This window comes from Phacochoerus africanus, chromosome X (assembly GCF_016906955.1).
Source record: "Phacochoerus africanus isolate WHEZ1 chromosome X, ROS_Pafr_v1, whole genome shotgun sequence".
In the NCBI taxonomy this organism is placed as follows: Eukaryota; Metazoa; Chordata; class Mammalia; order Artiodactyla; family Suidae; genus Phacochoerus; species Phacochoerus africanus.
This window is the reverse complement of record NC_062560.1, coordinates 20,618,254-20,634,700: the sequence shown is the minus strand read 5'-3', so window position 1 is coordinate 20,634,700 and position 16,447 is coordinate 20,618,254. Positions and strand designations below refer to the sequence as shown.

Below are 16,447 nucleotides of genomic sequence, written 5' to 3'. Positions count from 1 at the left end.
TCAGCTAAGTGGCCTCCCTGCTTCTATTCTTCACCTGCTACAATCTCATCTCAACACAGCAGCCAGGGTGATCCTCTCAACATAAGTCAAGTCACATCAGGCCTCTGCTCAAAAGCCTGCATTAGTTCCCCACTTCACTCAGGGTAAAAGCCAACATTCTTACAGTGTCCTACAAGATTTTTTTTTCTGCTTTTTAGGGCCACTCCTGCGGCATATGGAGGCTCCCAGGCTAGGGGTCGAATCAGAGCTACAGCTTCCGGCCTATACCACAGCCACAGTGACACCAGATCCTTAACCCACTGAGCAAGGCCAGGGATCGAACCCACAACCTCGAGGTTCCTAGTTGGGTTTGTAGCCCGCTGGCTCACAACAGGAACTCCCCCTACAAATCTTATAAAATGCCGCACCATCCCTGTTATTGCTCTGACCTCGGTACCAACTTCTCTCACCCTCACTTACCCTGCACCACGCGGATCTCCCTGCTCTTTCTTGAGCCCTCCTGGCACATACCTGCCTTAGGGATTTTGCACTAGCTGCTCCATCTGCTTAGAACACCCTTCCCCCTGATAGTTGCAATATCTCATTCTCTCAGCAAACGGTGCTGGTCCTATCCTTCAGAAGGTATTCAACCCCCCCCCCCCCCCACACACACACACAACTTCTACCGCTACCACCTGGTGCAGTAGAACCTTTGCCAAATGTCATCTTCACAATGAGGCTTTCCTTGATCATCCTATTTAATCCTACTATGCACCCCACATACCCATACCTTCCAGCACTCCTGATCTGTCTTTACCCTGACCTCATTCTTCTCTCTTCCAGGGTCCTTATCATCTTCTCACACACTTGTTAATGCATATGTCGTGTTGATTTTTTTTCTATGCCCTCAGTGAGGTCAAGGAGCTTTGTCTATTCTTTGCTGTATCTCAAGTGCCTAGAACAATGGCTGGTATATAATAAGTGTTCAACAAATATTTGTGGAGTAAATGAATGAAATTAAACCTCAGCCTTTATTAGTAGATATATCTGGCTGGGCCATTAATACCACTACCACAATTACAAAAAGCCACAGATTATGGGGACAGGGAAGTTCATTACAATGCTCTTTTCATATATGTTTAGAAATATACAAAATAAAAGGATTTCTTTTTAAGTTTATGAATAAACTGACAGTGTTCTCTGTGAAATAAATGTTGTACCTCTTCAGTTTTTAGAAAACAGCATAAGGAGAGGGGAAAAAAACCTGTATTTTATTTCTATTTCTAAGTCACTCAATAGTTGTCAAATATCAGAGGGTGTGGAGAAAAGGGAACCCTCCTACACTGTTGATGGGAATGTACATTGGTGCAGCTACTATGGAGAACAGTATAGAGGTTCCTTAAAAAAAACTAAAGAAAGAACTACAATATGATCCAACAATCCCATTCCTGGGCATGTACCTGGAGAAAATTTGAATTCAAAAATATATAAGCACCCCAACACTTACAGCAGCACTATTTACAATAGCTGAGACACGGAAGCAACCTAAGCGTCCGTCAACAGGAATGGATAAAGAGAATGTGGTACAAATATAAAACAGAATATTACTCAGCCATAAAAAAGAAATAATACTATTTGCACCAACATGAACAGACTGAGAGATGATCACATAAGTGAAATCAAAGACAAAATTATATCACTTATATGTGTAATCTGAAAAAATGATACAAATAAATTTGCAAAAGAGAAACAGACTGTTAGATATAAAAAACAAGCTTACAGTTATCAAAAGGAAAAAGGGGAGGGATAAATTAGGAGTATGGGATTAACATATACTCACTATGATACATAAAACAGATAAACAAGGACCTACTGTATAGCACATGGAATTATATTCAACATCTTGCAATAACCTATATGGGAAAAGAATCTGAAAAAGAATAAATGTATGTGTTTCAGTGAATCACTTTTCTGTACACCTGAAACTAATACACACTAAAAATCAACTATACTTCAATAAAAAGTTGTGTTTTCAACCTAATCATGGGCATAAGACTTAAATAGACATTGTTCCAAAGAAGACATACATATGGCCAACAGGCACAGGAAAAGATGCTCAACATTCCTGATTATTAGAAAAATGTAAATCAAAACAACAATCAAGTATCACCTCAAACCAGTCAGAATGGCCATCATTAAAAAGTCTGCAATAAGAAATGCTAGAGAGGGTGTGGAGGAAAGCAAACCCTCGTATACTGGTGGTGGGAGTATAAATTGGTCCACTCATTATGAAAAACAGTATGGAGGTTCCTCAGAAAACTAAGGATAGAGCTACCATAAGATCAACCAATCCCACTCCTGGGCATATACCCAGACAAAACTGTACTTTGAAAATATACAGGGGAGTTCCCATCGTGGCGCAGTGGTTAATGAATCCAACTAGGAACCATGAGGTTTCGGGTTCGGTCCCTGCCCTTGCTCAGTGGGTAAACGATCCAGCATTGCCGTGAGCTGTGGTGTAGGTTGCAGACGTGGCTCGGATCCCGCGTTGCTGTGGCTCTGGCGTAGGCCGGTGGCTACAGCTCCGATTCAACCCCTAGCCTGGGAACCTCCATATGCCGTGGGAGCGGCCCAAGAAATAGCAACAACAACAACAACAACAAAAAAGACAAAAGACAAAAAAAAAAAAAAGAAAATATACATGCAGCCCAATGTTCGCTGCAGCACTACTTACAATAGCCAAGACATGGAAGCAACCTAACTGTCCATCAACACATGACTGGATAAAAAAGATAAAATGGCATACTACTCACCCATAAAAAATGAAATAATGCCATTTGCAGCAACATGGATGGACCTAGAGATAATCATACTAAGTAGAGGAAGTAAGAAAGAGAAAGACAAATATCATACGATATCAACTATTTGTGGAATCTAAAACATTAAACAGAAACAGACTTGACATAGAGAACAAACCTGTGATTGCCAAGGGGGAAGGGTTGGGTGAGGGATGGAGTGGAAGGCTGGGCTTAGCAGATCTAAGCTATTATATATAGAATAGATAAACAACAAAGTCCTACTATATAGCACAGGGAACCATTTTCAATATCCTATGATAAACCATAATGGAAAAGAAAATTTTAAAAATGAATGTGTGTGTGTGTGTGTGTGTGTGTGTGTGTGTGTGTGTGTGTGTGTATAACTGAATCATACCCACAGCAGGAGTTCCCACTGTGGCTCAGCAGCAAACTAATATCCACAAGGATGTAGATTCAATGCCTGGCCTTGCTTAGTGGGTTAAGGATCCGACATTGCCATGAGCTGTGGTGTAGGTTGCAGATGCAGCTTGAACCTGGCATTGTTCTGGCTATGGTGTAGGCTGGCAGCTGCAGCTCCAATGTGACCCCTAGCCTGGGAACTTCCACGTACTTCAAGTGTAGCTCTAAAAAGCAAAAAAAAAAAAAAAAAAGATATTAACAGAGCATTGTAAATCAACTATACTTCAGTTTTACAAAAAAGGTGTGATATGTACATATACAAACATATACAATGCAATGCTATTCACTCATAAAAAAAGAATGAAGTGCCATTTGCAGCAACATGAATGGACCTAGAGATTATCATACTAAATGAAGTAAGTCAGAAAAAGAAAAATACCATATGGTATCAGTTATATGTGGAATCTAAAAAATGATGCAAATGAACTTATTTACAAAATAGAAATAGAGTCACAGACATAGAAAACAAATGTATGGTTACCAAAGGGGAAACGGGGAAAGAACAGATTAGGACTTTGAAATTAGCAGGTACAAACTACTACATGTAAAATACATAGGAAACAGGATTAACATGGCAGAATAGAAGGACTGGGACTCACCCTCTGTCACAAAAAACAACAAAATTACAACCAAATGCTGAACAACCTTCAACCAAATGGACTGGAAACTTTCCAAAAGATATCCCACTCCAGAAGACAAAGAGGCGGCCACATCAAGAGATAGGAGGGGTGACTTCATGATATAAGCAACCCCATACGCACTGGGTGTGAAGCCCACAGACTGGAAAGTACCTGTATCACAGAGACTCATTTACAGAAGTGAGAGTTCTCAGGCCCACGTCAGATCTGGCATTGGGAAAAAGAGCCCTGGGAACATCTGGCATTAAAGGCCAGTGAGGCTTGTGTGCAAGAGCTCCATGGGACCAGGGGAAAACGGAGACCCCATTCTTGAAAGGCACACACAGGCTTTCATGTGCACTGGGTCCCAGGGCAAAGCAGAGACTTCATAGGAATCTGGGTCAAACCTGACTGCAGTGCTTGGAGGATCTCCTGGGAAAACAGGGGGTGACTGTGGCTCGCTGTCAGGAAAAGACATCGGAGGCAAAGGAATCGGGAATATTCATCAGTGTGTGTTCCTCTAGAGGTGGCCATTTTGGGAAAATCTGGCCCCACCCATCAGCACTGAGAACCCCCAGGCCAAACAATAATCCAGGTGGGATCACAGCCCCACCCATCAGTGAACAGGAGGCCTAAAGAGCCTCCAGGCACACAGATGCCTCTCATCTCACCCAGAGACAAAGCCCCACCCACCAGAGGGATAGGAATCAGCCCCACCTACCAGTGGGCAGGCACCAGTCCCTCCCATCAGCAAGCCTACAGCAAGCCCCCTTACCAACTTTGGCCACAAGGTGATCAGACATCAGAAGTAAAAGAGGCTACAACTCTACTGTCTGCAAAAAGGAGACCACACCAAAAACCTATAAAAATGAAAAGGCAGAGAACTATAACTCAGGTAAGGGATCAAGAAATAGCCCCAGAAAAAAGCTAAGTGATCTGGAGATTATCATCCTCCAGGAAAAAGACTTCAGACTGATGATGCTAAAGATGATGCAAGACATTGGAAATAAACTGGAGGCAAAGATGGATAATTTACAGCAAACACTGAGCAAAGAGATACAAGATTTAAAACTTAAGCAAGAAGAGATGCAAAATACAATAACTAAAATAGAAAAATCATTAGAAGCAACCACCAGCAGAATACAGGAGACAGAAGAATGAATAAGCGAGGTGGAGGACAGACTAGTGGAAATCACTGATGAAGAACAGAAAAGAGAAAAAAGATTGAAAACAAATGAAGAGAGCCTCAGAGAACTCTGGGGCAATATAAAATGCACCAACATACATATTATAGGGGTGCCAGAAGGAGAAGAGAGAAAGGGACAGAAAAAATTATTTCAAGAGATAATAGCCGAAAACTTCCCTAACATGGGAAAGGAACCACTCACTCAAATCCAGGAAGCACAGTGAGTACCATATAAAATAGACCCAAGGAGGAACACCCCAGGACACATATTAATCAAACTGACCAAAATTAAAGACAAAGAGAAAATCTTGAAAACAGCTAGGGAAAAGAAACAAATAACATACAAGGGAACCTCAATAAGGTTACCAGCAGATTCTTCAGCAGAAACTCTGCGGGCCAGAAGGGAGTGGCATGATATACTTAACATGATGAAAGGAAAAAACCTCCAACCAAGATGACTTTACCCAGCAAGGCTCTCATTCAGATTTGAAGGAGAAATCAAAAGCATTACAGATAAGCAAAAGCTAAGAGAATTCAGCAACACTAAACCAGCCTTACAACAAATACTAAAGGAACTTCTCTAGGCAGAGAAGAAAAGGCCACAACTAGAAACAAAAATACCACAAGTGAGAAGGCTCACCAGTCAAGGCATATATACAGTAAATGTAGGAAATCATCCATGCACAAATATGCTAACAAAATCAGAAATCATGAGAAGAGGAGGTTACAAATGCAGGACACTGGAGATGCACTTGCAATTAAGAGACCAACAACTTAAAACAATCTCATATATATACAGACTACTAAATCAAAACCTCACGGTATCTGCAAACCAAAAATCTACAATTGATACACACACACGAATAAGAAAAATCAACTCAAATACAACACTAAAGATAGTCATCAAACCAAAGGGGAGAGAACAAGAGAAGAAGGGAAGAAAAAAGAGCAACAGGAATAAACCCATAATAGTTAACAAGGGGGTTCCCATCATGGTGCAGTGGAAAAGAATCTGACTAGGAACCACAAGGTTGCAGGTTCGATCCCTAGCCTTGCTCAAAGGGTTAAGGATCCAGCATTGCTGTGAGCTGTGGTATAAGCAGCAGACACAGCTCGGATCTGACATTGCTGTGGCTGTGGCAGAGGCTAGCAGATACAGCTCCAATTAGACCCCTAGCTTGGCAACCTCAATATGCCACAGGTGTGGCCTTAAAAAGACAAAAAAAAAAGCTAATAAAATGGCAATAAGAACATATATATATAAATAATTACCTTAAATGTAAATGGACTAAATGTTCCAACCAAAAGATACAGAATGGCTGAATGGATACAAAAACAAGACCCATTTATATATATATACTGTCTTCAAGAGACCCACTTCACTTCTAGGGACACATACAAATTCAAAGTGAGAGGATGGAAGAAAATATTCCATGCAAATGGGAATCAAAAGAAAGCTGGAGTAGCAATACTTGCATCAGACAAAATAGACCTTAAAGAATATTATAAGAGACAAGGAAGGACATTACATAATGATCAAAGGATCAATCCAAGAAGAAGATATAACAATTGCAAATATATATGCACCCAACAAAGGATTATCTTAATATATAAGGCAACTGCTAACAACCTTAAAAGGAGAAATCAACAATAATACAATCATACTGGGGGACTTTAACACCCCACTTACAGCAATGGACAGATCATCCAGACAGAAAATCAACAAGGAAACACAGATCATGAATGAAGCATTAGATCAGATGGACTTAATAGATATTTATAGGACATTCCATCCAAAAGCAGCAGAATTCACATTCTTCTCAAGGACAAAGAGAACATTCTCTAGGATTTATCACATTCTGGGCCACAAATCAAGTCTCGGTAACTTTAAGAAAATTGAAATCATATCAAGCATCTTTTCCTGCCACAATGCTATACATCTTGAAATCAACAACAAGAAAAAAAACTGCAAAAAACACAAACACTTGGAAACTAAACAACATGCTATGCAACAACCAATGGATCACTGAAGAAATCAAAGAGGAAACTAAAAAATACCTAGAAGCAAATGACAATAAAGATACAATACTCCAAAACCTATGGGATGAAGCAAAAGCAGTTCTAAGAGGAAAGTTTATAGCAATACAAGCCTACCTCAGGAAGCAAGAAAAAGCTCAAATAAACAACCTAACTTTACATCTAAAGCAGCTGGAGAGAGAAGAACAGACAAGATCTAAAGCTAGCAGAATGAAAGAAATCATAAAGATCAGAGCACAAATCAATGAAATAGAAATGAAGAAAACCATAGAAAAGATCAATGAAACGAAAACCTGGTTCTTTGAAAAGATCAACAAAATTGATAAACCCTTAGCCAGACTTAACAAGAAAAAAAAAGAGAGAGGACTCAAATCAATAAAATTAGAAATGAAAAAGGAGAAGTTACAATGGACATCACAGAAATACAAACTATCATAGGAGACTACTACGTGCAACTAAATGCCAATGAAATGGAAAACCTAGAAGAAATGGACAAATTCTTAGAAAAGTGCCATCTTCCAAGACTAAACCAAGACAAAACAGAAAAGATGAATGGACCAATCACAAGAACTAAAATTGAAACTGTGATTAAAAAACCTCCAACAAACAAAAGTCCAGGACCAGACAGCTTCACAGGAAATTTCTATCAAACATTTAGAGAAGAGCTAACACCTCTCCTTCTGAAACTATTCCAAAAAATTGCAGAGGAAGGAACACTCCCCAACTCATTCTATGAGACCACCATCACCCTGATACTGAATCCAGACAAAGATATCACAAAAAAAGAAAATTTCAGGCCAATTCCACTGATGAACATAGATGCAAAAATCCTCAACAAAATACTAGCAAACTGCATCCAACAATACATTAAAATGATTATACATCATGAGCAAATGGGATTTATTCCAGGGATGCAAGAATGTTTCAATATCCAGAAATCAATCAGTATGATACACCACATTAACAAACTGAAGAATAAAAACCATATGATCCTCTCAATAGATGTGGAAAAAGCCTTTGACAAAATCCAACACCCATTTCTTTTTTTCTTTTAACAGTTTAATGGCTTTATTTATTTCTTTTTTTTTTTTTCCCACTGTACAGCAAGGGGGTCAGGTTATCCTTACATGTATACATTACAATTACATTTTTCCCCCTCAAGTATTCTAAAGGCTTTTTTTTTTTCTTTTTGGTCTTTTTGCCATTTCTTGGGCCGCTCCCGAGGCATATGGAGGTTCCCAGGCTAGGGGTCTAACCGGAGCTGTAGCTGCCAGCCTACGCCAGAGCCACAGCAACGTGGGGTCGGAGATGCGTCTGCAACCTACACCACAGCTCACGGCAATGCCGGATCGTTAACCCACTGAGCAAGGGCAGGGATCGAACCCGCAACCTCATGGTTCCTAGTCGGATTCGTTAACCACTGCGCCACGACAGGAACTCCAACACCCATTTCTGATAGAAACCCTTCAAAAAGTGGGCAAAGGAGTTTCCCTCATGGCTCAGTGGTTAACGAATCTGACTAGGAATCATGAGGTTGCAGGTTCAATCCCTGGCCTTGCTCAGTGGGTTAAGGATCCGGCGTTGCCATGAGCTGTGGTGTGGGTCACAGACGAGGTTCGGATACCATGTTGCTATGGCTCTGGCGTAGGCTGGCGGCTACAGCTCCGATTAGACCCCTAGCCTGGGAAACTCCATGTGCCGCGTGTGCGGCTCTAGAAAAGGCAAAAAGACCAAAAAGAAAAAAAAAAGAAAAAGAAAGTGGGCATGGAGGGAACCTACCTAAACATAATAAAGGCCATATATGACAAACCTACAGCCAACATCATTCTCAGCAGTGAAAGCTGAAAGAATTCCTGCTGAGATCAGGAACAGGACAAGGATGTCTGCTCTCGCCACTACTCTTCAACATAGTTTTGGAAGTCCTAGCCACGGCAAGCAGAGAAGAAAAAGAAATAAAAGTAATCCAAATTGGAAAGGAAGAAGTAAAACTATCATAACTTGCAGATGACATGATACTATACCTAGAAAATCCTAAATACACTACCAGAAAGCTGTTAGAGCTCATCAATGAATTTGGCAAAGTCGCAAGATACAATTAATACACAGAAATCGACTGCATTTCTATATGCTAACAATGAAAGATCAGAAAGAGAAATTAGGGAAACAACCCCATTGACCATTGCTTCAAAAAGAATAAAGGAGTTCCCGTCGTGGCGCAGTGGTTAACAAATCCGATTAGAAACCATGAGATTGCGGGTCCGGTCCCTGGCCTTGCTCAGTGGGTTAAGGATCCGGTGTTGCCGTGAGCTGTGGTGTAGGTTGCAGACGTGGCTCAGATCCCGCATTGCTGTGGCTGTGGCATAGGCCGGTAGCTACAGCTCCGATTAGACCCCTAGCCTGAGAAACTCTATATGCCGTGGGAGCAACCCAAGAAATGGCAAAAAGACCACACACACAAAAAAAGTTTATTCCTAAGTATTTTATTCTAACTAAAAAGACAAAAGATCTGTACCCTGAAAAGTATAAAATGCTTTTATTCTTTTGATTAAAGAAATAAAAGATGACACTAACAGATGGAAAGACATACCATGCTCTTGAATTCGAAGAATCAGTATCATCAAAATGACTATACTACCCAAGGCCATCTACACATTCAATACACCTGACACCAGCCAAAATGGCCATCATCCAAAAGTCTACAAACAATAATGCCAGAGAGGAGTTGGAGAAAAAGGAACCCTAGCACACTGCTGGTGGGATTGTCAATTGGTGCAACCACTGTGGAAAACAGTATGGAGATGCCTCAGAAAACTAAAAACAGAATTACCATTTGATCCAGCAATCCCACTCCTGGGCATCTATCCAGAGAAAACCATGACTTGAAAAGACACATGTACTCCAATATTCACTGCATCACTATCTACAATAGCCAAGACATGGAGACAACCTAAATGCCCATCGACAGAGGAGTGGATCAAGAAGATGTGGTACATACACACAATGGAATATTACTCAGATATTAAAAGGAAAGAAATACCAGCATTTTTAGCAACATGGACAGACCTAGAAATTATCATGCTAAGACAAGTCAGTCGGACAGTGGACATCAACATCAAATGCTATCACTGACATGTGGAATCTGAAAAAAAGACAGAATGAACTTCAACAGATGCTGACTCACAGACTTTGAAAAACTTATGGTTTCCAAATATGACAGGTTGGGGGGTGGAGGGGTACGCTGAGTGTTTGGGATGGAAATGCTATAAAATTGGGTTGTGGTGATCGTTGTACACCTATAAAAGTAATAAAATCCATTGAGTAATTTTAAAAATATTAAATCTGGAATTTAAAAGCCAAAAAAATAAAATATATAAACAAGGACTGACTGTATAGTACATAGAATGATATTCAGTATCTTATAACAAACCATAATGGAAAAGAATATGAAAAAGAATATATATAAAACTGAATCACTTTTCTATACACCAGAAACTAACACAACATAGTAAATCAATTATACTTCATTTTTTTAAAGTTGTTTTTAAGAGGGAAAAAAATAAGTAAAATTGGCAAAAAAATTAAAAGCTGTTAAATAATAAGTCACTTCATCATTGGGTCTCTGGCTTCCTCATCTCTAAAACAAAGAGGTCTGACTGGAAAATCTCTACTTTTTGTAATTACAACAGTTCAAATATCCAAACATAAAATTATCTAGGCCCTCTTTTTTCCTAAGCATTGACTTTACGCATTTAATTTCTACAGAAGGAATTCTGACTCTATGTTGCATGATTTAACACTGTTTTCTCACTTCTAAAATTTCTTAATTTTCATGATAACATTCTAGCTTGAGTTTGAATTTTTAGTTAATATGGTACTGCAGAATTCCCCTTTTAAGCAAAACTCTTATTTAGATTAGTCGCTTGAAGATCTACAAGGGTGATACTAGCCTGTTGACCATATCCATGTCACATCTGGTTAACTGCCATTGTCTTTGTCAGCTGGGGAGCAGCACTTACCATTTCCTTCTTATCTTCCTGGAAGTGCACATTCACAAACATTTTTCCAACAACATAAGGAAGGGTGCTTTCGATAAAGTTTACACATTTGTCCCACTGAGGCAACAAAGTTGTGGTCCCCTGGATTACCTGTAGGAGACAATCAACCCAGATTGAGCTTCACTTGGATAAAATCAACGGCTGAAAAAGATTCAAACAACCTGAAGAAAACAATCTAGAAAACACTGCCCACCCTGATCCATATTCGTGTGTCAGATAGTAATAAACCAAAGGTAAAACTGGATGAAGAAAAATAATATGCTTGTGCAAGTTATATTTCAAACTGAAAGAAAATATTTTGAGAGTGGCTAATAATGTGTTCCTCATTTCCTTCCACTTAGCCCCATGAAACAAAGAATTTGGACTATAGCACACCTTTTCCGCAGTTAGCAAGGATGTGAGGCAAAGCTGTCCAAATGTCCAAATAGTATTTAATACCTACTGAGACCTGATATTCCACCAAGAAAGGTCTAAAGTCAATAGGTGATCAAAGTTCCAGCCCAGCGAGTTTCCTTGCTCTGGGGAGCATACTCACAAGGCAGACCAGGAGAACATGCCCCCCTGAGAACAACCCGCGAAGCATATTTACACTGTATCATAACAGAACACACTGGTAACCAAGTCAAAAACAGATGTAAATGTTTTTCCCATCTGTCCCAATTAAACCATTATAAGAAACATTTATAAACAAGTAAGGAAGTTCCAAAGCAGGACTTGGCAGGCTCAAGGGTTTATTCTTAGGGATGAAAGCAAAGAAATAAGTACCATTTAAGTTGTCCTTGTAGGCTGGGAGTTTGGAGCACTCAAAATGCAAGGAGAAGGCAGACAGCAAGGGAAGGAGGCTCTGAGAATGGCAGCTGGAGGTGTCCCTTGAACTGAGTTAGACCCAGGTTGTTGGTACAGAGCAAATGGGATTAACACTGACGTTCATCTATTCTTTCTCTACTTTCCGATAACACAACCCCTCTCAGAGGTGAAGAATGAACCTATTTTTAAAACCTCTAGAGAAAGAGATTCTACAACTCTCTTTGGCAATGCCATATCACATTTAGCACTTCATAATCAAGAAACATTTTCTCAGACGTAACCTCAAATTTTGACACACTACTTCTTACACCTCTCTCTCTCATTCCCTTCATAGTGGGGATGGAAAGCAGCTGGGTACCATCTTTTATGCGATCCATAGGAGTTAAATATACACACAGACACAGATATATAATTTACTTGTTTTGTAGCTTAACCCTCTGATGTGATCTCAATATATACAGTCATTTTATGCTGCTCTCTACAAAGCTCAATATTCTAGTGACTTTAAGGGCCAAAATGTATCCAAAATAATTGTGCCACTATTCAAGAGTAATGACCCACTGAGAACTTCTCTACTTACCACTTTCTCTAATAACTAAAATGTCTGTTAAATGAGATTATAGTTTACAAAATTTGCCATTACTTAACTCCAAACTGAGAAAATTAAAATATTTTTTAAAGTCACAGAAATTTTAAAATTTTTTTAAAAAGCCATAAAATCCTTAAGTCCTGTATTAGTAGGAGAATTACTCAGACAAAAGCCTCTGAAACAAAGAAGCTATGTAAGAGGAGAACAAGAATGGGAGAGAAGCGGAGTTCCTGTTGTGGCTCAGTGATAATGAACCCGACTAGTATCCATGAGGACACAGGTTCAATTCCTGGCCTTGCTCAGTGGGTTAAGGATCCAGCGTTGCCATGAGCTGTCGTGTAGGTTGCTGACATGGCTCAGATCTGGCATTGCTGCACCTGTGGTATAGGCCAGCGGTTACAGCTCTGATTGGACCCCTAGCCTGGGAACCTCCATATGCTGCGGGTGTGGCCCTTTAAAAAAAGAGAGAATGGGAGAGAAGCAAAGATCACAGGGCTGGTTAAGGAGGGGGAGAAATAAAGTGTTTCAGGTAGTTGAGCTACATCTCAGAAATGACTAATTTAAGGCCTCTTTGGCCTAGGAGAATTAGGACAAATTAAAAGACTGAAGGAGTTCCCTGGCAGCACTGTAGGTTAAAGATCTATCACTATAGTGGATTGGGGAGCTGCTGTGGCGTAGGTTCAATCCCTGGCCCAGGAACTTTAACATGCTGCAGGTGAAGCCAAAAAAAAAAAAAAAAATTAAAACAGATTTGTTTAAAAACATTAAAAATAAGAAAGAATGAAGATCCAGGTATAGATAAAGACAAAACTCTACCCTTAAATTAAAGATGAAACTTTACCATCTAATACATTTTTTTTTTTTTTGGCCATGTTTGCAGCATGTGGAGGTTCCAGGGCCAGGGATCCAAGTTGCTGCAGTGAAAACACTAGATCCTTACCACACTGCACCACAAGGGAACTCCTATCATGTATATTTTGAATATTCAGAATACTGAAAATGAAAGATAATTACAAACATATCACTAAGAAACATTAAAAGTATAATTACAGTGACCCAGTTAAATATACGGGGGAAAAGGAGAATAAACTGATAAAAAGGGGAGAGAGAAAACAACATGATGGGCCCAAGTATTTCCCTAAAGAGATAAAACAAAAAAAAAAAGAGAGAGAAAGAAAAGAAAATTAGAGCTCGAGCTGCAAAACTCCCTCTGTCCAATCCCTAAAGATGATTTTTATTAGATTAGTTAATATACAGATTGTTTCTACAGGTAAAGTTATCCAGTGATGTAACATTGCAATCTTCTTAAAACTTACCCGTGAGAATTCCAGCCACCTATACTGAAAGCGCCTGCTTAGGTTTGGAATTCTGGAATAAACCATCCGCCACACCAAATAGTTGGCAATGGTCCTGTTAACAGAGAGAGGTGCACATTTACTGTACTGAGGGTGATATCTAATGCTCTGCAGAACGCCTTGGGAAAATCTGTTGGCAAAGCTCCATGGAGGGACCTCTTGCTCACACAAAACTGCAGAACTGTCACTTGAGATATGACATGAGATGATACAATGTCAATAAGCTCAACCCAAATTGGCTTGCTTTTCGCCACCTAATCCAGACAGATGATATGAAAATTCCAGCCCAGGTCTCAGCGTGAACATTTTGCTTTCCCTCTCAGGACATGGAGTCCACTGTTACGAAGCCCTTCATATCTAGAAATTGTCAAAACCTTTGAATTATTAGGTGACTTGATAAAATGCAGATGAATTCTTACCTTAGGACACAAAATGCAATATATGAGTAATACCAATTATCTAGATAGGCACCCTGGTTACATACCTATCAGATGTATGAGCTTGGGCAAGTCACTTAAGCTCGCTGATTTTATCTTTCTTTGTCATATAATGAGGATGATCCCTTCATTCTAGGGTTATGGTGAAGTTAAATAACAAAATGCTTGACAGAATAATTCCAGATTTTTTTAAACTGTTGCTCACTGTCGAGCATAGGAACAACCCCAAGCATTCATGTCATGTCCGTAGCATATTTTTAAAAATCAGTTACATTTTGTTAAGTGTTGCCTTTTTCCATAAGCAAAAAGACTCCCTGACCTCAGAAGAATGGGTGATCTGAGTTAATTTCTAACTCAATACTGATGATGAATTTTTAATGACCCATCCCCTCTCAGCTGTGCCATTACCATAGTGACTAATAACACACATTCCTGAGACGGCTCTTGGGTCAGCCAGCCACGTGAGCAGCGTGACATGATGCTAGTAACCGGCCCATCAAGAACAACCTACTCTCATTTGCATGGCATGCTAACCCGGGGGGCACTCTTAGCAATTAAATTTACTTCAGCATATACAACCAATATTTGTAGTTATTTTACTTTACAGATACACGAGTAGACTAACATATCAGGAATTTTTTTTTTTTTTGGTCTTTTTGTCTTTTAGGGCCACACCCACGGCATAAGGAGGTTCCCAGGCTAGGGGCCCATTCGGATCTGAAGCCATCGGCCTTTGCCAGAGCCATAGCAACACAGGATCTGAGCCGCATCTGCGACCTACACCACAGCTCACGCCAGATCTTTAACCCACTGAGTGAGGCCAGGGATCAAACCCAAGTCCTCCTGGATACTAGTCGGGTTGGTGAACTGCTGAGCCACAATGGGAACTCCCGTGGAATTTTTTAACAAATATAGAAATAAAAATTTTAAAAGATAAAATGAAATAAAGGTATCTTCAAAAGTCCTTAGTTAATCCTTCAAACACTTTTCGTTAATTCTTCAAGATACATTATCCACACAGCATTAGGTTAAAACAACAATGTAAATCACAAGGACCCACAAGGACCCACAGGGGACCATAATCATATTTTGTAATAACTTATAAGGGAAAAGAATTGAAAAATACATATATACATATATGTATAAGTGAATCACTTTACTATATACATGAAACTAATACAACATTAGAAATGAACTATACTTCAATAAAAAGTTAAGAAATTTTTAAAATTTTAAAAATGTAAATCAGTATCTCGTAGTCTTCCTGCTGATTTCAAAACATTCTGACCATATCCTTCCCAGATCTGGTTAGATCACCACTGTTTTTACCTTGTCATTTGGCCAGTCAAGGTGGCATAACGAGAGTGGGAGAAGGGCCACTTCTGCCATTTTCTTGCCATTCACTTTGTGCTTTAGTATTAGCAATAGCTTCAATACCTATTTCTCTGCAAGAATTTTTAAAATCACTTGTCCACTTTGTGAGGATTAAACCAATAATAAAATTCATAAATCTACAGGTTCATGTAAATTAATTGAGATTTTTCAATACATGGAATGAAAACTAACCAGTGAGAGCAATATTGTCCCACCTCATATAAGCCATGTAGATGAAATGAAGGATCCATGGCCATCTATATAGCAAAATTCAATATAATCTAGATGTTTTCTCAGTGGAAAAAATAAATAGATAGAGAGGTTCTAAAATTTTCTTCTCAGACCCAGTGGATCTTGCTGAGGTATGCACACTTCCCCTTGGAGACCACCGCTCCCATCAGCAAAGTATAGCCCTTGTCCGTGGTCTTTTTCTTTTTTTTATGGCCGTACCCACGGCATATGTTAGTTCCCAGGCCAGGGACTGAATCCGAGCCACAGCTGTGACCTATGCTGCAGCTGCAGCAACGCCAGATCTTTTAACCCACTGCACCAGGTTGGGGAGCTAACCCACACCTCTGCAAGCAACCCTAGACACTGCAGTCAGATTCCTAGCCCACTGCACCATAGTGGGAACTCCTGCCCATGTTTTTTTGAGGAACCATAATAAACATGTAGTTTCGGGTCTCTTGAGTTCTCATCCCTAATCCTGCCCAAAATAAGAAGTGCTCACTGA

The 16,447-nt window shown here is 39.7% G+C and overlaps 1 protein-coding gene across 1 annotated transcript in view; it reads right to left on the bottom strand.

The window, feature by feature from the left end:
- Positions 1–16,447, bottom strand: part of PHEX (phosphate regulating endopeptidase X-linked) — a 226,183-nt gene that overhangs the window by 145,824 nt on the left and 63,912 nt on the right. The window contains exons 10-11 of the mRNA XM_047765574.1: positions 13,865–13,958; positions 11,114–11,242 (exon numbers count right to left, since the gene is read on the bottom strand). Coding sequence (XP_047621530.1) covers positions 11,114–11,242; positions 13,865–13,958 — 223 coding nt within the window. The remainder of the gene's footprint in view (positions 1–11,113; positions 11,243–13,864; positions 13,959–16,447) is intronic.